The following is a 24,600-nucleotide window of genomic DNA, read 5'->3' as shown; positions in this document are numbered from 1 at the left end:
TCTGCCCAAATCAGCCTCTGGCCGTCAGAATTGTCCTCTTTTGTTTCTGAGACCATGTGTAGATTTTGATGAACTGACATCTGAATCCTCCTACAGAGATGCTGCCCTAAATAAAATTAGTTGTTTTTTTTTCTTTGTCTTTATTGTTGACATTATTATAGATGTCCCCATTTCCTACCTACCCCTGCTTTGCCTGCCTCCACCCAGCCACCAGCCCCCAGCCCCCCTTCCCTCTGGCCATCACCACACTGCTGTCTGTGTCTATGAGCTATGCATATATGACCTGAGGTTCTTATACTCCAGAATTCTAAACCACACATGTTGGGTACAACATACAAGTCATGTCTTATTTTGCAAGGTTATATTGTTTTAAGGTGAGTAGTTGTTTAAGCTTCCTTTTTTCATTCCAACATTTATGTTCCCATTTTAAACCCTAATTTCACTGATAAGTAAAAGCTAAGAAAAGGCTTCCTTTGGAACTAAAACCTGGGACTAATAAAGCCAAAAAAATACCACCCAGCGGAGACTCCCCTCAGCATGTCAGGAGACCCAGGTTCAGGTCTGGGCCGCAGGTGGACAAATTGTGTCATCCCAGGCAAATGACTTAATTCCTTGTTATCAGTGGGTTTTTTTGCACACATAAAATGAAACGAATAAGCTCTGATTCTACTTCCTAAGGATATGGTGAAGGTAAACAAGCTAAAGTATTATGAACAACCTTCAGTTTGTCATGCTTACTATATTGTAGCATCATTTATACCTCTGGCCCCTGCAGATTAAGTGTCTGGCTGCTTCTGGGTTTTCCTGTCCTGGGTAGATTTCCAGAGCCCAGCATGCATCCATGGGGAGAGAGGAGCAGAATGTCTTGCACAGTCAGACCTACAGCTGTCACATAGTGACAAGCCAAGGTATCCTTTGAGGTTCTGCTTATTCTCTGTGCCTGAGTCACAGGATAAAATCTAATAGTCACACCTTCAATATGCTCAGATGAAGTAATAGTTAAAACCATGAAGAAAAATGTATTGGCCACACTTGGTGGTGAGAAATAAGGCATGGTGGTGACAACAGCATCAGGGAGATGCTGTTATTGAAGTGACTAATGTCCATCTGTTGTAGGGGACCTGTAGCTGTGCATTGAAGGGTTTCTCCATCAGGTGTCCAGCCCATGCAGATGAGATAACTCCAGAACAAGTTTTGGACGGTAAGGACTGGGGCAGGCCATATCTTGGTTCCTGTCTGGTGATCGTGTCTCGGTATTGTTGGGTGTGTCTTCTGCTGTCATGCATTTTAATGGGAGCGAACAGAATACTTGGTGTACTTCTCAAGTCCATGGCATGCAATTGCTTAATTTTTTCTTTGAGCTTCTTTCTCTTCCTCCACTTCCAAAAGGATTTTAAAAGTCATGTGCCCAAGGTTCCTCTCCCTTTAATGAGGAATCAGTCTTTTTCACTCTATGCCCTTGCCCATAAACAAGATTCCATTCCTGGGGTCCTCCTGCCCTGGCTCCAGGCCACATGCCTGAGTGCCCGGAGAGATGGGCTTCGAAAGGTGCCAGGTGAAGCCTTCTGGTCGCACCATGGTGACATACAGCTCTCATAATGAGCTTCTGAGAGTCCGATTGCACTGTGTAGGTGCCACATCTATGGAAAATTGCACATCCCTATTACACTTCTAACTCTTTCCTCAATTTACCAATTTTCCAGCAATTGTCCCTTGGATTAGGGTGCATTAAACCACATAAAAGGTGCTCCCACCTCAAGGGTGATGCAGAAGAGAGATTGTCATTGCAGAAGTACTTACCCCACAAGATCTGATCTTAGGAACCCAGAGTGTTTGCCAACAACTCTTTCCATTTCTCCATTAATGCCTACTTCCCATTGCTCCCCTGAAGCATATTTGCAAACAAAATCTCACATGCCCCATATCTCCAAATAGGAGCAAAACTAAACCTATGGACTGACCCAGGTTAATAAAGGGGGAAAGTATCTGCTTATCAAAGAAAAAAATCAAAGTTTCCAACTTACCACAATTTATTTTTCTAAATCTGAGAAATTTATAAATTAACATCTGATGAAACAAGAAAACTAGACGATACTTCTTTACTAAGCTTAAACTGTATGGGAAAATGCCCAGAGTTGCATCATATTTACTCTCTCACCCTCTCTTTGCACTACAGAACTTGCTGTGAATGTGACAAGTTCTCTTAGGATGACATTTGTCTGTTCGTTTCTAGCCAGCTTTTCTGTGTGGGTTTCTCCTGTTTTCTGAGGTCCCCTCCAAGGAGGAATCTTGGTCAAAAATTTGATAATTTTTAAAAATAAGTACTAATTACTGCGGTGCACCAAAATCAAGTTAGAAAGACAGCCTGCTGCCTGGGTGACTTTTAAAAATATTCCTTGATTTCTAAATAAAGATCTATTTTCTTCTACGAGAATAGGGATACTGTGCGTGGTGAGAAGCTTCCCCTCATGCACCCCACGCACCACACGCTCACTCGCAGGCCTCCCTGCTGCCCCGCAGGACCACCTCTGGAAAGGCTGACACACACAGCTGAGACACAATTCCTGGGAATCCAGCAGCTTCAGGTTGGATTTCCTTCCTATGAGAACAATGAACATGACCTCCAGAGAGCTGTTAGGCTGAGCTGCTTCCTCATGCAAGGAGCCCTCCAGCCTCTGTATGAAGTCATCCCTGAACTCAAGACAATTGAGTCCAACTTGCAAATTTAACATAAAACAAGTTTCCAGAAGGCAGAAGGATTTGGGTTGAAAGCCATGAAATCCCTCAATGTGGGTCATTTCTAAAACAAAGAGAGAAAAGAGCCCACTGGGTATCCTGACATGAGAGGACTGAGTGTGGAAATGCAAGAGAGCTGGGTTCCGAGTCTCCCGAATTTATTTACTTTTGACCTTCTTCTCAAGATGATGGACTAGATGACTGCTTCTTCAGATAAATGCTTTAAACTTTATAAAATTAGATTTTTAATTTTAAAGTAATGCATGCTATGCATAAACCTCAATTCCAATTACATGAGGATAGCAGATCAATACTTGATACTGGACATGTCCACATGCACCCCGTGTTCCATCCCCTGGTCCATCTCCACAGCTTCTCAACCCCTTCCTGAATTTGCTGTGAGCTGGGTATTAAGTTTTGTTTGTTCGTGGAGGCAGGTGCAATTAATTCTAAGGGAACTGACACAGTCCTCCAAAAAGTTAGACCAGCATGGGCGTGTGACTTAGGATGGGGAGTTCTCACCCAGCTTAGTTACCAGGTCTAGGTATGTGTCTTGGGCAAGTCCTCTATAGCTTGGGCTTGACCAGGAAAATGAAAGCAACTTTGACTTAATTCTCAGGCTTGTGGTAAATAAGGATGAGCAACAGCCCCGGCCAATATGGCTCAACTGGTCAGAGCATCATCCCCAAAACTGAAAGGTCACAGGTTTGATTCCTGGTCAGGGCACATGCGTGGGTTGTAGGTTCAGTCCCCAGTCAGGGAGCATATAATACTTCTCTCACATCAATGTTTCTCTCCCCACCTCTCTCTCCTTTCCCCCTTCTCTTGAAAATTGGTAAGCATATCCTTGGGTGAGGAATAAAATAAAATAGCAACAATGACAAGTGCTTTCTTACTTGAGCTGATGTTCATGATAACAATAGCAACTAAGACTCATCTGCTCACCAAGCACATTGTTCTAAGTTTCTTATGTATATTAATTAACTCATCCAATCCTCACAAATAACAATTAAGTCGATACCATTATTTTCCTCTTTGCATGGATGAAAATACTAGAATATGACCTGCCCAGTTATATAACTTGTAAGGGACAGCACATCCAATAGAACAAAGGAGAAATTGGCCCAGACGGGCATTATATGACCTCTCAAGGCTGCAGAGCTAGTTAAAGGGGGGGGGGCACCTTTTTCCACCTCCCTCTCCCTTAGTACCCATCATGAGGCCAACTAAGCTAAAAAATGGACATCAAAGGGCATTACTCCTCTAAAAGTCACTGCTGAGGAACAGAATGCCCCTTCCTCAAACAGGAGCAAAGTGAGGAAACTCACTGTCTCCCAGGTTCTGGAAAACAGATGACCTCAGTCTCTTTTCTTGCCCTAGGAGATGTGAATGAGCTGATGGATGTGATTCACCACCATGTTCCAGAGGCAAAGCTGGTGGAATGCATTGGTCAGGAACTGATCTTCCTTCTTCCGAATAAGAATTTCAAGCAGAGGGCGTATGCCAGTCTTTTCAGAGAGCTGGAGGAGACGCTGGCTGACCTGGGACTCAGTAGTTTTGGAATTTCTGACACTCCCCTGGAAGAGGTAAGGCAGAGATTACAGATATCAGAAGACATGCAAATGTCTCACATTAGAGAGAAATTTTGTAAATGCAAAAAGCCATAAATCCCCACCCAAGTGTAGCAACTCTCTTTATTTTTTGGCATGCTTCCTCCTGCCTTTGTCCATATGCACACACAGTTTACATAATCGTGGTCACCATGTGTACACAGCTTTGTGTTTATGGAAGACTGTGTTCTTAGATTAAAGTCGTAATGTATTTTCTTCCCATTATGAAGTAATACCCAACAAAGGTGATCTTGTCTTAAGCCCTGGCTGGGTAGTTCAGTTGGTTAGGTGTCATCCTAATATGTCAAGGTTGAGGGTTCAATCCCGGGTCAGGGCACAAACAAGAAGCAACAAATGAATGCATGAATAAGTGGAACGACAAATCGGTGTTTCTCTCTCTCCCTTCCTCTCTCTGTCTACAATCAATAAATGAAACTTTAAAAAACATTATTTTTTCTGAGTGGAAATGTCTAAACTAAATTCTCTCTTTTTTCCTTTTGACAGGTATTTCTGAAGGTCACAGAGGACTCTCACTCAGGACCCCTGTTCGCTGGTACGGTGCTGAGTCTGCAGCTTTCCCTTCCCTCCCCCCGCTCCCCTAAACTCTATCTTGAAAATCGAAGGACAAAGTCATGAAACATCAAAGCAGGCAAACATGCCTCCACAGTATTTATCTGACATCCAAATAACAGGCATTTTGCATTCTTGGTTCTTCTGAAGGACCAAGAAAGGACAAATGCAGTTAGGTCTGGGTGGGAACACTGGATGAATCAGGCTGGTAGCCTCCCTGTACCTGCTCCTCTCACCCCATCACGGGTCTCCTGTTTCTGTGGGGTCACCGTCCTCACCTCCTTCTCTTATCTCTACCAGGCCTCTGATCAGCTCCTGTATGCATGAATGACAGCCTGCAGAGTCCTTAGCGATACTGGTGACAGGAAATACAACCCAGATGCCAGCTAGGATCCCCTGGCCCCTTTGAGACCAAGATAACATTATTCTGAATCCTCACTTAGCACCCTGTGGAGATTTGAAACTGCAGGGACCATAATTCCTGCAAATTCTGGGGTCCTCTGTTCTATGATATATATGTGAGCCTTGGTACCATCTAGCTCTTTCCATGATTTCTACCAAAACCCCCAAGCCTCACAAAACATTCATGAGTGCAGGAGACATAGCTGTGGAGGGTCAGGGTGGGGAGGTGGATGGGCAAGAGGGGTTACCTGCCACACTACACAGCCCACTTCTGAGAGAGCAAAGAACAAAAGGCACCCATCCACACCGATAAAACCTTGGCCCTGGCTCCTCTCTTCTCTCGTTTTCCTCTCTCTTGCAAAGCTGTGTAGTGATTCTCCTTTGCTGTCTTGGGCTCCTGCCACTGGTTACCTCCTTCTACACAGTGTAGCACATCACGGTGCTTTCTCTATACCAAAACTGTTTCCTCCCTTGGGGTTTCTGGTGCTAGTTCTTAAGGTAATATGGTTTTCATCATGCTTTATAAGTGATCCCAGAAGTTTATTTATCAGCTGTGCCCATAACTTTCAATGGTCAAAATTTCTGGCCCAAATGTGCTCCATGACCCAGGTAGTTTATGTGGTGGCCAGAAGAGGTGGACACCCTGGCAGACAGAGGAGTGAAGTGCAATTCTCTGGGGGGGGGATTGGGGGCAGTTCATCACAGGGCCGCATGTTTTCTTTTCAGCTTTGCAGATACAGAAATAGAATTCTCTTAGCTCAGCCAAAGTCAAAGACTTCCATTAACCAAGACCAGAATGAAAATATGCTAATTTATAGCAGAAGCTATGCTGGCTTCCAGAGTCAGGACTTTTTATCTGCAGAGAATAAGTTAGTAATTAGGCCCTCTCAAAAGAATAAATTACACATCCGAAGACTGGTCAGCCTGGGCATAGAATGGAATTTTCCAAACAGAAAATCAAAGATAGAGGTTACAAGTGTAGCCTCTGGAATGAGCTCAAACCTGACCTCCACAATTTGCTGAGTGGTTTTAGGTAAATACTTAGTTTCTTTGTACTTGTTTCCTCATCTGCAAAATAGGAATAATAATAGTATCAACCTTTTAGTGTTGTTGAGGGAATTAAATGAGTTAATACATGCCAGGTCTTAACAGAGTATGCCATTTCTGATTAAGATTTAGCAACACTAACTCAAGCTGGTGTGGCTCAGTGGATTGAGCACCGGCCTGTGAACCAAAGGGTGGCCGGTTTGGTTCTCAGCCAGAGCACATGCCTGGGTTGTGGGCCAGGTTCTCAGTTGGGGGCGCATGAAAGGCAATCACACTGATGTTTCTCTCCCTCTCTTTCTCTCTCCATTGCCCTCTCTCTAAATATAAATAAATAAAATCTCCTAAAAAAAGATTTAGCAACATTCTAATCTCAACATTTACAAATCGGCTCTTACATCGAACTCATATAGCCCTCTACTTTAGAAAGCATTTAACATCCATCGTTTTATTTAACTGCGCTACAGTCCTGTGAGACGGGTAGGGCAGGAGTTAGCCCATCTGGGCGAAACTGAGCTCATACAGATTGGATGACTGGCATAAAGTCACACAGGATTCTGAGTCTTGGTTTCTGGGTTTAGCTTTCAAATCTAGGACCCTCGATGCCAAACTCTCACTACCTCCCATTTTTCAGATGACTAAAAGCACTTATTTCAGATTGACTCAGTTTTAGAGGACATTTTCAGATCTAGTCTGAAAAGTCTACAGGAACCAGTAGCTGTCCGTTGGAGTCACACCTTCCTAGAATTGGTACCAAGAAGGTCAATGCCACTTCTGAAGGGAATGGCTCATAGCCAGGTACCACTAGAGGACAGCAAAGTCAGGGACAAACTGAGATTCTAATTAGGAATTTGGTGCTGGCTGGGAAAGTGGGCTCCAGGCTGGATGGGGCACCAGGAATAGACATGCAGAGAGGCAGCACGTGTCCAAAGGGAGGGCTGGCCACAGAACAAATAAAATCTGAATCCAAATCAGGAGAGAAGAGACTGGAGAACTAGGACTCCAGCACCCTGAAGTCAATGAACTTGGGAAAGTTCTTTCCCCTCTGCACAGCCAAGCCTGTTGAGTTGCAGGTGTCTGAGAAGGCTACTGAAAGGTGGCCTCTACAGCTGCCCCTTCCTGGGGTATGTCAGGAGGATTAAGAAAGCAGCTAGGACCAACCAGTGGTCCCCCAGACTCTCCATTTATATCTAACAACGTGTTCTTCAAATCATCATTAGACAATGACAAAAAACTATAGCTTCAATATAACTGACAATTTGCCATAGTTTATAAAACACATTCACTTGTATTAGCTCATTTGACGTTTACAACAACCCTGTAAAATGTTCTCACTTTTATTTTACAGAAGAGAAACTCGAATTCAGACAGGTTGAACCACTCATCCAAATTTATCTAGTAAGAATCAGGATTCAAACCCAGGTCTCCTAACTCCTAGTTCATTAGTGTTTCCACCACTTCACAGTGGCCTCTAAGAATTTAGAAAGAACCAAGTCAGCTGTGCCTTATACATTTTTAAATACACAGGTTCTACATGAACATAGTTTTTCTTTAAAATTTCAAATAATAGGCTAAAACCATCCTTCCCACTTCATCCCTAACCCCTTATTCAGCTGTGCCTTGTAGTGGTAACCTCTGTCAACCAGTTGGTGGGCGATCCTTCAAAGCTTGGCAGTTATGTGTGTATGTATTGAAAATGTCATGTTTCTTTGTATATGATATATGTATGTGCTCTCTAACATAAACATGATCTTATTATATATATTGTTCTGCTACTTAGTTATGTTTTTGATCTCTTGATGTGCATTTAGATCTATCTTGTTCCTTTTAACTACTATAGAGAATAAGTGATTTGAGGTTATTCTGTCTATAAATGATTTACACTAAACAATAGAATTTTTTAAAGTTTATTAACCTACCCGGCTTGATGTTTTGTTCCTGATTTAAATGAAAAAATATCTAATGCAATAAGAAAAAAATAACATGAAATCCAGACTTTGTGTGTGTGTTTTCTAAATTATTCATTCTCAGATAGCACTCAGCAGAAAAGAGAAGCCATCAGCCTGCGACACCCCTGTTCGGGTCCTAGCAAGGAGGTCATACAGACTGCCTCCAGCTCCAACAGTGGCTCTGCAAAGCCGGCTCCTCCTGCTGAGGGCCAGCCTTCTGGGAAGCGAGGGGAGCAGGGCGGCCAGCTCAACACGGGAGCGCGGCTCCTCATGCAGCATGTGCAGGCGCTGCTGGTCAAGCGATTCCACCACTCCATCCGCAGCCACAAGGACTTCCTGGCCCAGGTATCACTGTGGGTCTTTGGCTGGGCTCAGTGGCTCCTGGCCAGGGCCTGCCTGCCCTCTCCTGGCTCTCCATTCTCTGCCAGGCTTTCTGTGCACATGGGTTCAAACACAGCAGTGAGCACCCCTTTAAGTTCTGTTGGCTTTCTTTCCTCCTTGCCAAACTTTATTTTAATTCTTGGTTAACACAAGGCTTCTCTGTGAGTATTCAACCTCACTGAGCAGAGAAAATAGAATAATAGTGAGTGTGTTAATATTATTATTATGTTTACGATAAAGGGTAAAGTCATGTTTTTATTCATTTTGGCAATGACCCTGCATATCAAGGTCATTGTCCCCTTTTTTTTCTTTGTATACTTTTTATTCAGGAAAAGAAACTCTGGTTTACCTCTGGCTAAACACTGGCCTTCTTCAATGCTCAGTGTTGGCCTACTTCAACCATTCTTCAATGGTTACCAGAATATTCTGTCTTCTCCTACATGTCTTGCCTTCGCACATGCTGCTGATAATGTTCCCCAGAAGCCTGACTTCCCACCAGGACCCAGTTATGAGGCTGCAGGATAAATGTTTAAAAGAATGAACATGCATGAGTGTGTGAGTGTGTATTTGCATGTGCATGTGTGTTTGTGTTTCTTGTGCACACCACAACCCACAGCCCACGTTGCCATGTTTGTTTTTACACAGATCGTGCTCCCAGCCACGTTTGTGTTTTTGGCGCTGATGCTTTCTGTCATCATCCCTCCTTTTGGTGAATATCCTGCTTTGACCCTTCACCCCTGGATGTATGGGCAGCAGTACACCTTCTTCAGGTACATAGACTTCTCCCTAGAGGTCATCATTTGCCTCCATGGGGTGTGGGGCTCCTGGATCACATGCTGCTTGGTGGGGCCCTGAACACCCGCCCCAGGATAGTCACCAACATGGTAGGGATCCTAGGGCTGCCATCAGAAAGGAAATTAGGCCACTTGCCACTTGTAAAAGGTGATTCCAAGTGGACAACCAAGACAGCCAGGAGTAAGGACAGAGAAAGTAAAAGTTGGGTGTGTGGTTGAAGCTTCATCTTTGTGGAGCACAGACATGATATGCCATCAGATCCCTGGGTATGTTTGGGGAGGCTACCCTCTTCCCAGAAAACCTATAACCACTCCAATACAGCCTTCTGTGCCCTGTGCGCATGCCTGGCATGTAGTAGCCACTCAGCAAAACACCTGTTGAGTTGCATGTTGGCTGCTTTGTCCCTCTGTCCCAGTCATGTGTCCTTTGAGTAAGCCCCTCCCACATCATCTAGCATGGACCAGCCAGGCAGTGAGCGGCACGCAGCACTTGCAGACATCCTCCTGAACAAGCCAGGCTTTGGCAACCGCTGCCTAAAGGAAGAGTGGCTTCCGTAAGTGCACCCCTGCTCTGACACCAACAGCTGCCCTGGGGAACCCAGATGATAGGGTACTGAGGTGGCAGGGTTGGGATAGGCCCCATCTCAATCCTGCTCTGTACTCCACAACACTTCCATCCATGGCCAGCACTCACCCAGCTTCTCCTTCAACACCTGCATGCCAAGGTGTTCACAACCTCTCAGGAAGTCCCTGCATCATTGGACAGCCCTTTATTCCTATAATTCCCAATATCAAAGTTCCATACCAAATTGACTTATGCTTCCCACAACCTATTTGAAAGATATCTGAACAGGCAAAGGAGGGAGATGGGGATTGTCAACTGTCTAATTGGACCAAGGATGGCGTTAATTACATATGTAGTCAACTTTCAATTATTGCTCTAAGTAGAGAGAATGAAGTTTTAGAGGGCCTTTGAAATCCACCAAGAATCCTAACAGTTCCATTTTAACTGCTTCTCTCATTTAGTCTTTTTCAGAATTATTGATAAGGGCCAAAACAGACTAATTTCAAACTCTTTTATTTGTTGTCTGTCAACAGCTAGAATCACCAGAAGAGAAAAAAGAGATAAAACTGTCCACAAACTAGATTATTACCACCCCCACACCAAGTCGATTAAAAACAAGCAAACAAAAAAAACAACCTAGACTTGATTTTTCTTGAGCAAAAACTAACCTCCAGGAGTGTAAGAAGAAAGTGTGTCTCTGAGGACAAGGAGGAAAGGCTAAAAAGGAGAAGGTTGGGCACTAATTCTCTTTGCTAGGGACTTTTATCACCTTTGGAGCTGATTGTGAAATATTTTCTTGTCTTCCATGAGGGAGTACCCCTGTGGCAACTCAACCCCCTGGAAGACTCCCTCTGTGTCCATGAATGTCACCCAGCTGCTCCAGAGGCAGAAATGGACACCGGACCAGCCCTCACCTTCCTGCAGATGCAGCACCAGGGAGAAGCTCACCATGCTCCCCGAGTGCCCCGAGGGTGCAGGGGGGCTCCCACCCCCTCAGGTACCTCAACCCTCCACAGGAACCGGGGTCCCTGGATCTGCCTGCAACAGCAGGGACTGGGGAAAATATATTGTATCCCCTGAATTTCTGGCCAAATAACATTTTAAACTGACAGTTGGGTGCAGGAATAAATGGGGGTCCCTGGGTCCTCTCAGCAGGATTCCCACAGGGCCTTGTCCAGTCACTTGGAGAAAGTCGCTGACTAATAGCTTCATTTTTCACCACTTTCTATGCAATCTCGTAAGAAAATACCATCAAACACTGAAAAATTATACAAGTCATGTATGTTCATTATAGAGAAATTAGAAAATACTGCCCTGGCTAATGTGGCTCAGTGGACTGAGCACCAGCCTGTGAACCAAAGGGTCGCTGGTTCGATTCCCAGTCAGGGCATATGCTTGGGTTTGCAGTCCAGGTCTCCAGTTGGGGGACATGCGAGAGGCAACCCTACATGGATGTTTCTCTCTCCCTCTCTTTCTCCCTCCCTTCCCCACTCTCTAAAAATAAATAAATATAATTTTTAAATAAAAAAACAGAAAGAAAAGAAAATACAGATAAGTCAGAAGAAAAAAAAATCATTCTAACACTTGGAAATAACCACCAATAAATAATTTTTGGTTTTTAGCTGGTCAAACTGGATTATATTCAAAATGCTGTCTGAAAACCTGCTACTTTCACTTCATAGCATATTATGAACATACACCTGTGTCAATATGCATCTTTGTTTTTAATGCCTGCATACTATCCCACTGTTTGGATTTACTTTATTTAACTAACCTCTCATTGTTGGGCCTGTGAGTGTTCAAGTTATGCAACATTTAACCAATGTTGTACTATCCATTCAAATGCATATGTATTTGCACACTTTTTAGCAATCTTAATTAAGAAGCTTTCCATGTGCTGTGTAACTAACATGCATGCACACACACACAATCAACAACCTATGTTTTGCAGGGACATTAGCAACCTTGACTCTGAGCAGCATTCTCTCTTGGGTATTGTATCATAGTGAACCTCTCCTGGGGCTTTCAGAGACAGAGGGACTGGTGAAGTCTCACTTTGTCTTGGGTTGATAACAGTGCTCCCAGCTCACCTGCACAGAGTGGTGTACTGCGTCGCTGTCTCTGGTGATCTACCAATGAATGAATGATCCCCAGAGAGGCAGTGTGGCATAGTGTCAAGGGCACAGGCATTGGCATCAGAGAGCCATGGTTTGGTTACTTGGCTTCTCTGAGCCTTAATTTCCTCACTTACAAATTGGGGGTAACTACAACTTATTTCATAGCATTATATGAGAAGTCAATGAAATAATGTGGTTAAGGAAACTCTGGTGTTTAGACTTACATTCAACTGAATGATGAAAACCCTAAACTAGCAGTGGATAAAATAAGACACACTGTGTTTCTCTCGCATGTAAAAGTTTATGCAGGAGATCCATACTCTATTTTACTTGCTTCTCTATGGTAAACAGGCCTCAACCTCATTGGCCCAGATGGTAGAATTTACTTTCCAGGTAGCAGAACGGAAGAAGGGATGAATAAAAAGAGAGGACAAAATGTGCAAATATGCTATCTTCTAGGAAGATTTCAAGACGCTACCGCACACCACTTTTACTTATACATCATTGTCCAGAATGGAAAGTCAAGGGAACCTGGGAACTATAGTATTTATTCTGGGTGGCCCTGGACCAAACAAAGAAGTCTATTAGTATGGCACATGGCAGAAGGGCAGAGCGGGTAATGAGGGACACCTAAATTTTGCCATAGCATCAGTCATAGTTGCTGGCTTAAAAATGATGCTTTATTTATGAGCATCCTCTCTTTCTTTTTTATATGCTAAAAGCATATGCCTTCACAATTCTCAAGCAATATATTTTCCCCAGAATCATAACTCAGCCATGTCACCACCACAGGGATCCCAAAAGAGGAACTCAGGGAGTTTGTCCTAATCCTCTGCACCCCAAGAGGAAGCATTACTTCTGTTGGGTTTGCTGAGGACACCTCAACTGCTTTCTGCTCTAATGTGTTTAACGTCAGGACAGAGAATTCTCATGCTGGGTTCTTGGCCAGGGCAGGGACAGAAGGCCAAGGTCAGCTACGTGCAGATTCATTTTCCTGTGAATCCTAACTTCAAAGCTGCCTGTCTAGCTTATAGAAACTTATTTTCAGTGGTTAGTCCTTGATCTTTGGGCGGAAAATTTAACAGATCCCTACAGCCGAAGTCCTGGAAACAGACAAACTAGTTCCTGTGATTTATTTCACTTCTCTCTTTCCTCATTATCATTCACATCTCTCCTGGGAGCAAAACTGAACATCACCAATCTGTTCAGGTGCTACCTCCTCTCCTCCCCTCCCCTCCCCTCCCCATTCCCCTCCCCTCCCAACTCCATTTCTTTCCCCGCTCCCTTCCCCTTCCCTCTCTCCTCTCCTTCCTTCCCCTCTTCTCCTCTCCACTCCCCTCCCCTTCCCTCCCCTCCCCTTCCCTCCCCTCTCCTTTCCTGTTCTCCTCCCCTCTCTCCTCCCCACTCCTCCTCTGCTCTCCTCCCCTCCCCTCTCCTCCCCACTCCCCTCCCTTTTCCTCTCCTCCCCTCTCCTCCCCTCCCTTCTCCTCCCCTCCCCTCCCCTCCCTCCTCTCCCCTCCCTTCCCCTCCCCTCTCCTCTCCTATCCTCTCTCATTCACACCCAGCCACTCAGACACACTCCCATTCAGCCTAGAATTAAGCCAGAGATGTGGGCATAGGCTTGGTCCAGAGGTAGTCAATTGCCCTCATCTGGAAAACTAGATGGTGGACGCAGTCTCCCGTAGGGACCCGTTCTGTTCCATTGTCTTTGAGTGGTGGTGGGTCCTGAGGTGGAAGTGCTCCATCCCTGACTCCTAGAATATATAGAGTTAAAATTATATGAGTATTTTATTTAAGAGAAGTTTCTGAAAACAATTTATCATAAACTTGCCAGGCACCAGCAACAGTTCCAGCCTCCGTTGCACCCGGAGAGTTAGTTCCCCTGGGTGCCAGTCTCAGCTTGAGAAGCAGGGTGATGGAGCAAAAAGAGTGAGGGCTGTGGAGCCAGACAGATGTAGGTTTAAATCCTAGGTCCACTACCTGCAAGTTCTGCAACCTGGTGCAAGTTAGCTAACCTTTCCGAGCCTCACTTCCTCAGTCTGTAAATTAAAGTGATAATTCCTCTTTCATGAGGGTGTGAGGATTGAGGGATATATTATAATGTATGTAGAGCATTCCACACAGTGTCTGGCGCACAGTTAGCATTCTGCGGATGCTAGTTCTACTAGCATTAGAGAGAGAAACTGAAGAAAGTGAATTGAAGAAGGAAGTACAGTAACATGGAAAAAGGGGAGGAAGAGATAGAAAGTGTGTAAAAATGAGAAGAATGGTGTGTGATGATGGTGGTTTTAAAGCCACCAAAAATTCCCTCAGCTACCTGTGGTTGACACCCAAGGTTCATGACTGACCAGAAACAAAACATTATATATTCCCAAATTTAAAGTAATATTGCCACCTGGTGGCCAAACTTATGCTCTTTTGAATTCTCCAAAATCTTGATGAACTAGCTTCCAGTCCTGAGTATACTTTGAAGGTAATTTGTAAATTGTAAGGTACTGTTTGAATTCTTTCACTCATGTCACAAATCTTTGGTTTCAATTATATGTTCTGGGTGCTGCGGACATGGCAGCTATCAAGACAGCGAAAATCCCAACTCTCACAGATTTTGTATCATGTGAGGCTGTAACAGACAAAAACAAGTAAACAGGTCAATTGGAAAGAAAATTTCATGTGGAGATGAAGACATGAAGATAACGCCACACTATATTATGATACAGAGTGACAGGAAATAGAAAAGACCTCTCGGAGGAATAAAATTTGGGCTGAGACTTGAATGATGACGCGCTAGCCCTGCAAGGAGTCCAGGCCAAGCGCTCCAGGCACAGGGAACTGGCAAGTGCAAAGCTACTTTAGGAATGAGCGGTGGGCATCTGAGAAACAGGGAGAATAGGTGGGGAGGATGTGGAGGAAGAGGAGAGGCATCAGGTGAGCTCAGAGAGCCAGGCAGGGCCAGCTCACCTGGGCTGCGTCAGCCTTGGTAATGAATTTGGAGGTGATCTAAGGTTTATTGGAGTGTGGTAAGCAAGGTGACTGGGGTAGCTGGTTTATATTTGCAAAGGTCAGTCTGGCTGCTGGGTGGAGAGTGGATTGTGAAGGGCCAAAGGTGGAATCAGGGAGACCAGCTTGGAAGCTTGTGTAGCAATCCGGGTGAAATGTAGGTAGAGGCTTGGGCCAGGGTGGCAGTAGTGGAAATGGAGAGATGCAGATGTATCGGGGACTTATTTTTGAGCTAGCGCTATCAGCACATTGGAGAAAAGAGAGTAATGGAGGACGGCTCCCGTCTTATTCATGTGGGAACTAGGGAGATGTCAATGTTTCATTTAGGAGCTTCATTTCCCAGCAGCTGAGTTCATAAAGAACTTCTGGTGAAGAACAAGCAGTTCCACAAACTGTAAAGCCTCTGATTCCAACATAATGAACACTAATGTCTCATTGCTTCAGAGAATACAGCGCAGCATGGAAATTCTACAAGACCTTACAGACAGGAACATCTCCGACTTCTTAGTAAAAACGTATCCTGCTCTTATACGAAGCAGGTAAGAAGAGGGCCTTTTATGCTTTTCATCCTGGCTCCCTGTGGAAACTATTAACTAAAGACAGAAGATAACTTACTCTCATGATTTATCAATAATCAGGGCAGTGGAATGCTTTTCTTTTTTCTAATTTGAGGGCCTCATCCACAGAAAAAGCAATTGAGACATATGCAAGTAAAACACAATTTAAGTTTGTTTGTTTGTTTTGGTTTAGACTAAGCAGTCTTCAAGGTTAACCTGTGCACTATTAAGAGTAAAATTTTGAAGCATAGAATTTATCTAATAATGCAGCCTGATATTTTAAAGAATAAAGAAAGAGAAACAAAGTTTGGGGGGAGGAACAAGAACAAAGAGGAAAAGGTAGAGGAAAAAGAAACCAGATGGCAAAGTAAGAAGTAAAAAGCAGAAAGGAAAAGAAATAGACCAAGATAGGCTGGAGGCAGTGGTGCAGTATCTGAGTGAGCCCACAGGTTGGCTGGGTTAACTGCAACTGTAGATTGTCACCTGTGGTGCTATCCTTGCACATGCCAGGGAACTCCTCTCTGAGTGTCTATTTCCCTCAGCTCTGCAGCTGGGGAGGGACTGGCTCCACAGCCCCCTAACAGCTTGACAAGAGCAGGCTATTGAGAGAGCACCATAGGAAGCCCTGATCCAGGACCTATGTGCTCTTGGATTTTAAAGTAAAACTGTCTAACTTTAGTAGTAGTTTCCATTGTTTCCCCTACCAGAGCCATGCACAAAAAAGAAGTTTGCTCGGTTAACTAGTACACAGCGCAGATGGTGACAACAGCTGCTAAGAGGGCAGTGCCAGGCCAGCAGTTAGCAAAATGGAGAACCCCATACAAGCCCCACAATACAAGCAGAGTATGTAGAGTTTATTCAAGCATGGGATAAACAACAAGCATCCCAAACTTTGATCTCAGCAGCAAGTTTGCAAAATGGAATTTTGGGTTTTGTGCTTGATGACAATGGTAGTTCGTGGGCCTGACCTATGAGGTCTACAGCTGGCACCTTGTCATCTTCTATCTTGTAATCTCATCCTGATTAGCTGAAGTCAGTCAGAACTTGCCCCAAGTGTGCAGCTGATTATTAGAACCTTATTTGTGCAGATACAAGAAGGGAGGGCTGCAGGCTTCACGCCATACTAGTATGATAGTTGCCATATTATCTGGTTCCAGATGGTCTGACAAATAACCTGACAGCAGGGCCACACAGGAAGCCCAGCACTTGGGATGTGACTTGAGGAGCCAGCAGTGGAGAATAACAGTTTTTTTTCTGCATGTGTGTCCGGCTGGGCTCCTAGGCTGGGAGGTTTCCATATTGCTTGGCTATCAGGAAATGCAGACATACCCCTGAAGACTGAGACTCCCCCAGTGAGTGTTTGGGAAGGAGCGTCAACACTACTGCCATGCTTGTGACATTCACTGTATGATTTGTTTCACTTTCAGCTTAAAGAACAAATTCTGGGTCAACGAACAGAGGTAAGAAACTATTTTTATAAGGAATTAAAATCTCAACTTGATCTATTTAAAATACTTGCATATAAAAAAAGCCCCACCTCAAAGCCACGTAGATGGAACGTTCTGTATGGGCTCAGGAAGTCACAAGACATGTACTGAAGGATGTGTGGCTGGAGACACCCTGGACCCAGAAGATGCCCAGTGGTAGATCACCTCGAAGGACATAGATGGGAAGTGACATCCCTTGAAGAGTTGATCCAGAGCATTCTCACTCAAGAGAGGTTCTAAAAGCTCCAAGCATATAACAGTTTGCAATACTACTGAGAGGACTTGGGGCCTAAGCCCTGGCACTCCTTGGCAGCATCCCTTTTAAGCCCCAGGGAGTCTGGTCTAGCCCCACACTCACCTCGTGCCTGAGTGATTCCAGAGGTTTGGAGCATCCTCCAGGGATATTCTAAGAGTGCCCTGGCCTCCCAGGCTCCCTCAGAAAGGGGCCTCTAGAATGAATGCAGAGCTGATGTTGACTTGATTCTAGACCATAGAAGTGAAATCCAGCTTTTAGAATTGCTCCCTAGAGGGAAGCATGATCCTTAGCTGAAGCAGAAAGTTGGAGGCAGGAGGAATGCAATTTGAGTCCCTGAGAAATAAACTCCAGCAAATTAATTTTGTTCTGTAGAGGAATTTGGCATTTATCCTGCCATTGAAGGGTTTTAAGCCAGAGAGTGACATGCCCAGATCGGTGTTTGAACACTGTCACGGAGGCTTCCAGAGCAGTGTGGAAGATGGGCCAGGAGCAGGAAAGACCCAAGGCTAGGATCTCAGTTACCGAACTAGAGTTTGAGTGAAGGCAGATGGCGAGGGGCTGTCCGAGGGAGGGGTGGGGTTGAGAAGCAGGGAGTGCTAGCACAGCAGGACTAGTCCTGATTAGATTAAGGTGAGTCCAGGATTGTCAAAAGTACCTGTAAAGTACAGAAGTAATCATTGTTGGGAGAGGGGCAGAGTCAGGGAAGGCTTCAAGGAGAAGGTGACATATGATAGAGGAGTCAGAATTGGCCTGATGCTCCAGAAAGGGAAAGGCATTGCTGGGAAGCCAGCAGCCCTGCAGCCCTGCAGAGGCAACCCAGCCTGTTGGCAGCTCTGGAAGGGATTGGGCTTGGTCAGGATATGCCAGTCAAGGGAAGGCAGGAGGAGGGGATGGAGAGGTAAGCAGAGACCAAGCTCAGAAAGGGCAGAACTCAGCTGGAGGCAATGAGGAAGCATTAAACGTTGGTTAAAATGTGAACGATAAAATGGTGATAAATACATATCTACCAACAATGAATCTAAAAAATAAAATAAACAAGCAGAACAGAAGCAGAATCATAGACTCAGAGAATGTTTTGATTCTTGCCAGATGAGAGGGGGTTGGAGGATGGGTGAAAAAGGTGAGGGATTACGAAGTACATATTGGTAGTTACAGAATAGTCATGGGGATATAAAGTACAGCACAGGGAATAGAACAGCCAAATAACTTATATACAGGACCCAGAGACATAGAAACAGTGTGGGGATTGCCTGAGGGACTGGGGTGGGCTGACTGGAGGGGGACAAAGGGGAAAAATCTGGGACAACAGTAATAGCATAAACTAAAAAATATAATTTAAAAAGGGACTTTTGGCCAAGATAGAGGTGTAGACAGACATTCTGCATCTCCCTCCACAACTAAGAAGGAATACAACGACCTCAAAACTAGAAACAACCAGAAGTTCCAGAAAATCAAACTGCATGGAAGTCTAGTAAACAAAGATATCAAGAAGAAATACTCATCCAGACAGATAGGACGGGCGGAGCCAGGACAGAGAGGACGCAGTGTGGCGGCAGCAGCAGCAGGCCGGCATAAAGCATGGTCACATGTTTTAAAAGTCAGGAGGGACACCTGGGGAGCATTCTTAGCTCCTCATCGGACCTAGCAACTCACGGTCCCAGCACCAGGGAAAGTCAAGCCTCATTGCTTCTGACTATGCAGACCAGTGGGGGTTGGGGTGGAGGCAGAAACTGCCGGTCTCAGCAGAGTCCACTTCTTTAAAAGGCCCCCATGGTCCTAGAACATCCGCAGACCCACCCATTCTGGGAACAATGGCCAGGACAGTAGCTAGAGGGGAGCCAGTCTGGTGCAGTAGTTAAAGAGGTGCCTGGAAAATGGGCGAGTGCTGGGCTCGCAGCATTGTTCCATCTCGAACCCCTCCCCCACATACAGCGCCACAATGTGGTGAAACAGGTCGCCCTGTATTGAGGAATCCCTAAGGCTCCGCCCCTTACAACGTAACAGGAGTGACAGCTCTACCTGGGATGTGGGGGCAAAAAAACACAGGAGCCTGTCAGGATGAGGAGACAGAGAAGTATGGCCCAAAAAGGGAAACGGATCAAGGTTCCAGTGGGAGAACTAAGCGACAAGGAGACAGCCAACCTAACAGATGAGGAGATAGACAACCTAAGAGACTCAGAATTTAAAACACTGGTGATAAAGATGCTCACAGGCTTGACAGATATGCTTGGGTATGGCAGACACATAAGGGAAGAAGGGAAGGCTATGTTAAGTGAAATGAAGGAAAATCCACACAAAACCAATGGTGAGGGGAAGGAAACCGGGGTTCACATCAATGATTTGGAACATAAGGAAGAAAAAACAGTCAACCAGTGTAGAATAAGAAAGCAAGAATTGAAAAAATGGAGGAAAACTTCCCAAATTTTGCAAAGGAGATGGACATACAGGTCTGGGAAGCATGGAGGGTCCTGGGTGAGCTGGACCCAGAGGGGACCACACCAGGACACATCATGACTGAGATGCCAAAGGTGAAAGATAAAGACAGAGTCCTGGGGGCAGCAAGAGAGAGGTGGAGAGGTTGCCTACAGGGTGGTGCCTATAGGACTATCAGCTGATTTCTCAGAGGACACTTTGCAGGCAGGAAGGGACTGGCAAGCAGTATTCAATGTGATGAAAGGCAACCTGCAACCGGGATTACTCTATCCAGCAAAGCTATCATTTGGAATGAAAGTGCAGACGAAGTGCGTCCCAGAAAATGTGAAGCTAAAGAAGCTCATCATCACCATGCTATTATTATATGAAGTGTCAAAGGAACTTACTTAAGAAAAAGAAGATCAAAACTATGAACACTAAAATGACAACAAACTCACAACTATCAACAACTGAATCTAAAAAAAACAAAACAAAATTCAACTAAGCAAACCAGAATAGGAACAGAATCATAGGTATGGGGATCATTTGGAGGGTATCAGCTGGGAGGGGGGAGGGGGAGAAATGGGGAAATGGTGCAGGAACTAAGAAGCATAATTGGTCGGTACAAAACAGACAGGGGGATGTTAAGAATAATATAGGAAAGGGTGAAGCCAAAGAACTTATATGCACGACCCATGGACATGAACTAAGGGGAGTGGGATTGCTGGAGGGGAGAGGGTTACTGGGCAGAGGGGAGCAAAGGGGAAAAAATTGGGACTACTGTAACAACATAATCAATAAAATATACTTAAATATATATATATATATATATATATAATTTAAAAAAGAAAAAAACGTTGGTTTGTAAAGGGGAGCCATGTTGCTCACTAGTAAAGATGACTCCCCCAAAAGCACACATTTCCCTACAGAAACTGAGAGAACACTGGCACGCATGGAGCACCACAGACATGGGATGTGGCACTGACCTGAGGCCTTCTTGTTCCCTTGTCAGGTACGGAGGAATTTCCATTGGCGGAAAGCTCCTGGTTCTCCCCATCGCTGGGGAAGCGCTTGTTGAATTTTTAAGTGACCTTGGCCAGATAATGAATGTGAGCGGGGTATGTAAACAGACTGAAGATTTGGGTAGGACTTTCAATGTGCCATTCATTATGAAACAGAAATTATCATAAGTGCTAAGATAAAAACCCTCTTGCTTGGTCATCATGGTTTTCTAGGGTCCTGTCACCAGAAAGGCCTCTAAAGAAATGTCTGCTTTCCTTAAACATCTAGAGACTGAAGACAACATTAAGGTATTGGCCCTGCAGAATCTGCCCTAGAGCTAAAAATTCATGTGAGCTGGTTATTTTTATTCTCCCAGATTAATTAAATTCCATCGCACCTCCTGTTGAAACCTAGCATGGAATGTCTTCCAGCTGCCAAACCCTTCCTCCTCACATTCCTTTTCCTGAGGCTCATTTTTTCTTGAAACAGCTGTTGTTAGCAAAGGGCCTCTGGTGACGTGTCTGGCACAGCCTCACAAAGCCCCTCTCCGCCCTCCAGGTGTGGTTTAACAACAAAGGCTGGCATGCCATGGTCAGCTTTCTCAACGTGGCCCACAACGCCATCTTACGAGTCAGCCTGCAGCAGGACAGAAACCCAGAAGAGTATGGCATCACTGTCATAAGCCAGCCCCTGAACCTGACCAAGCAGCAGCTCTCCGAGATTACAGTGTAAGCCGCCACGGCCCCCAGCCTCACAGCTTTCTATCAACCTCTCCTCTCTTTTGAGACCCAAAAGGATTTTCACTAGCATGAGCTGCTGGGCTGGGTGGCAAGGTTGTTTAACCAGACAAACAAGAAGACTTGCAATGTTTTGTGTACCGTTCTTTCTACTCACATTTATTTGGAAAATAAGCATGTATTTGGTTCTGTTCCCTGTTGGCTTCTCATAAGAAGTTGCTCTTGGAGCTTACACAAATATTCTGCATTCCAGTGTGTAAAATGATGGCTGGGAACTGGGAAAGTTCAGTAAATTTTTAATCTCCCCGGCAGTAATTATCTCAGATTCTGGTGATTTCCCCCAGATGGCCAGACTTTGAAGATGTCAACAGAACCTTGCTTTCCTCAAGCTTAGGCTCTTACTGCACAGCTTCAGGAGGAAAAAGATCCATTTTGTGCAATTTGTAGTATGTTTGTAGCCTTTGTTAGGGCAAACTTCTTCTGATAAGCTGTAGGGGCCTCATTTCCCTGTCCCAGTATACTGAGCACCTTGAACACTGGGCCTTCAACAGGCCGAGTATCTTCGGCTAAAAGCTGAGCCCTGGCCCCTTGGGGCTTTCCCCTGGATGCCCTCGGGGGCCCTCACCTGAGGAACAATAGTCTCACTCAGCCCTGCCAAGTCTCTTGACTCTAAACTATGAAATAGAAGGTCTTTTGTGATTATAAAATAGTATATGTTCATTAAAGAAAGCTTACAGAATATAGAATTTTAAGAACTTATTATCTATAATCCTACACAGTTTAAGTTATTTCCTCAATATGATTTTGTGCGTTTCCCTTTCTGTCATTTGTTCTATTCTTACCATATGTAGGTCATGGTATTTCTAATTTCATAAGGACACTGATGAGCACATATGGTGCCTTTGTGGGAATTAAAGGTCCTTCTTTCTCTAGGTGGGCACTGTCCCATGCAGGGCGTCATGGTTTATATGTGAACCTCAGGTTGGAGTTCAGCCCTCATTTGCCCCCTTAGGCAGATGCCTTCTACTTGATCCAGGAAAGAGTGAACAGAGAAAAGTCCTGTATAATTGGCCCATCCCCTTAAATTTACTGTTATGAACATTTCTCCATGCTATAATGTGTTTCATGTTCTAACAAGATAATTTACTTCTTTAATGAAAGAAATAAATTTCACACACCATATGACTGTTTATCTAGAAAATTTGAGACTCTATAGGCAAATTATTAGAACTGATAAGAGCATTGTAGTATATGACATTAATATAGAAACCCATTTCTATAACCATCAATAAATAATTTGAAAATGTAATAAAGAGAAACTTTATCTAGACTTTCTTATTAAAATGGAACAATATTCAACACTGACATGGAACAGAAAACCCAAAAATATCCACTTAACCTTGACCCATTTAAGACAATTGAATGAAATGACAAACATCAGCTAGGGAAGGGGATTCTGGAGGTTGTCATCTAGCATTGGGTGAACCTCCCCAAACCCTGACTTTGTTTTTTCCTGCATCTGCTGCTCCTCCTTCTTCACCTCTCTCTTCCTGAATCTCCTGTCCTGCTGCAGGCTGACCACTTCTGTGGATGCTGTGGTTGCTATCTGCGTTATTTTCGCCATGTCCTTCGTCTCAGCCAGCTTTGTCCTGTATTTGATCCAGGAGAGAGTGAACAAAGCCAAGCACCTCCAGTTTGTCAGTGGAGTGAGCCCTACCACCTACTGGCTGACCAACTTTCTTTGGGACATTGTAAGTATCAGGTCTTGGTGCCTCTCTCACCTGCACTGGCCTGAGGAGTGGGCACTTGTGTCTGCTCTGATCAAGGGACAAGCAGGGCGGGGCTCTTGCACTGCCAGGACTGCTGGAAGGTACTGTGCCAAGGGCCTTACGTGTCTGTTGTCTGTTGCATGTTAGGAAGGCACAGAACTAGGAGCCGCAAGCAAGGGAAGAATGAAAGGCTCTGTACCGACTGCTGAGTGGGGGCTCCGCGGGCCCTGTCTCAGGGGGCCTTCTGACCCATCCAATAGTGACTGCCCTGCAGGAGTGAGGCTGGCCTTCTTGAGAATAATCTGGAGCTGAAGAAGTAATATCAAGCAGACCTTCACCCCGCACCCTCTCTTAAATATGGCCCCACCCCCAAAGGGGTAAGGCTGGAACTTCCCCTGTGGCAGTCACCAGACAAATAGAGGATACCCAGATAAGTTTGAATTTCAGATAAAAACAATGAATTTTTAGTGTTTTGCCCCCAAATATTTAATGGTACATAGTTATACTAAAAAACTTATCTGTTGTTTATCTGAAATTCAAATTCAACTAGGCATCCTATATTTTTATTTGCTAAATCTGGCAACCCTATTCAGTGGCCTTATTTTGTTCTCTCAAAGTAGCCAGGCCTTTGCTGTATCAGTTTAGCCACCACGTTAGGGAAAATAAAAATAAAAATTATTTAGCAAATCAACAGCAGACTACCTACCACCCTTTTCACAATCAGTATTGGAGGAGGCAGGGAGGGGGTCAGGGTAAGGTACTTCATGACAGGCCACGGGGTCAAAATTAATTGGCAGCAAAGACTTAGTTATAATATAGTAAAGATCATTGTGATAGCCAGTAGATTCTGGGTGTCTTGGGTAATGAGATCCTTCATTTTATTTATCTCGACATTCTGAGAGTCCCCTCTTCATATGAGGATAAGACACATTATGATGGAGACAAACACAAACAACTTCCTCCACTATGACTTTTAATAATGACGGCAAATGTTAGGATTCCTAGAGATAAAATTTATTTTATCTTAATTTATTAAGCAGCCATCCCTTAACAATACAAAAGCAGAAATTACCATTAGTAACTAAATTCTTTTCTCTCTTTTCTGTCTCTTCATGTAAAAGCACTCGTGAACACATGGGAGGAGGTCAGATTCTACAAGCCCCACTTTGAACAAAAATATCACTTTCAGAAGTCCACATTAACCTCACACTTTGA

General features: G+C 44.5%; 1 protein-coding gene across 1 annotated transcript in view; it reads left to right on the top strand.

Moving 5' to 3' along the window:
• ABCA4 (ATP binding cassette subfamily A member 4) overlaps nucleotides 1–24,600 on the top strand; it is a 130,229-nt gene that overhangs the window by 82,652 nt on the left and 22,977 nt on the right. Inside the window, exons 24-36 of the mRNA XM_090269755.1 lie at nucleotides 1,117–1,201; nucleotides 4,117–4,322; nucleotides 4,851–4,899; nucleotides 8,394–8,656; nucleotides 9,338–9,462; nucleotides 9,942–10,040; nucleotides 10,862–11,048; nucleotides 15,610–15,704; nucleotides 17,150–17,182; nucleotides 20,890–20,995; nucleotides 21,113–21,187; nucleotides 21,438–21,607; nucleotides 23,190–23,367. Coding sequence (XP_090125881.1) covers nucleotides 1,117–1,201; nucleotides 4,117–4,322; nucleotides 4,851–4,899; nucleotides 8,394–8,656; nucleotides 9,338–9,462; nucleotides 9,942–10,040; nucleotides 10,862–11,048; nucleotides 15,610–15,704; nucleotides 17,150–17,182; nucleotides 20,890–20,995; nucleotides 21,113–21,187; nucleotides 21,438–21,607; nucleotides 23,190–23,367 — 1,671 coding nt within the window. The remainder of the gene's footprint in view (nucleotides 1–1,116; nucleotides 1,202–4,116; nucleotides 4,323–4,850; nucleotides 4,900–8,393; nucleotides 8,657–9,337; nucleotides 9,463–9,941; nucleotides 10,041–10,861; nucleotides 11,049–15,609; nucleotides 15,705–17,149; nucleotides 17,183–20,889; nucleotides 20,996–21,112; nucleotides 21,188–21,437; nucleotides 21,608–23,189; nucleotides 23,368–24,600) is intronic.

The sequence above is a fragment of the Furipterus horrens genome, unplaced genomic scaffold, assembly GCF_987537825.1.
Source record: "Furipterus horrens unplaced genomic scaffold, mFurHor1.1.pri manual_scaffold_3, whole genome shotgun sequence".
NCBI lineage: Eukaryota > Metazoa > Chordata > Mammalia > Chiroptera > Furipteridae > Furipterus > Furipterus horrens.
Note: the sequence above shows the minus strand (reverse complement) of the source record. Positions and strands in the feature narration are given on the sequence as shown.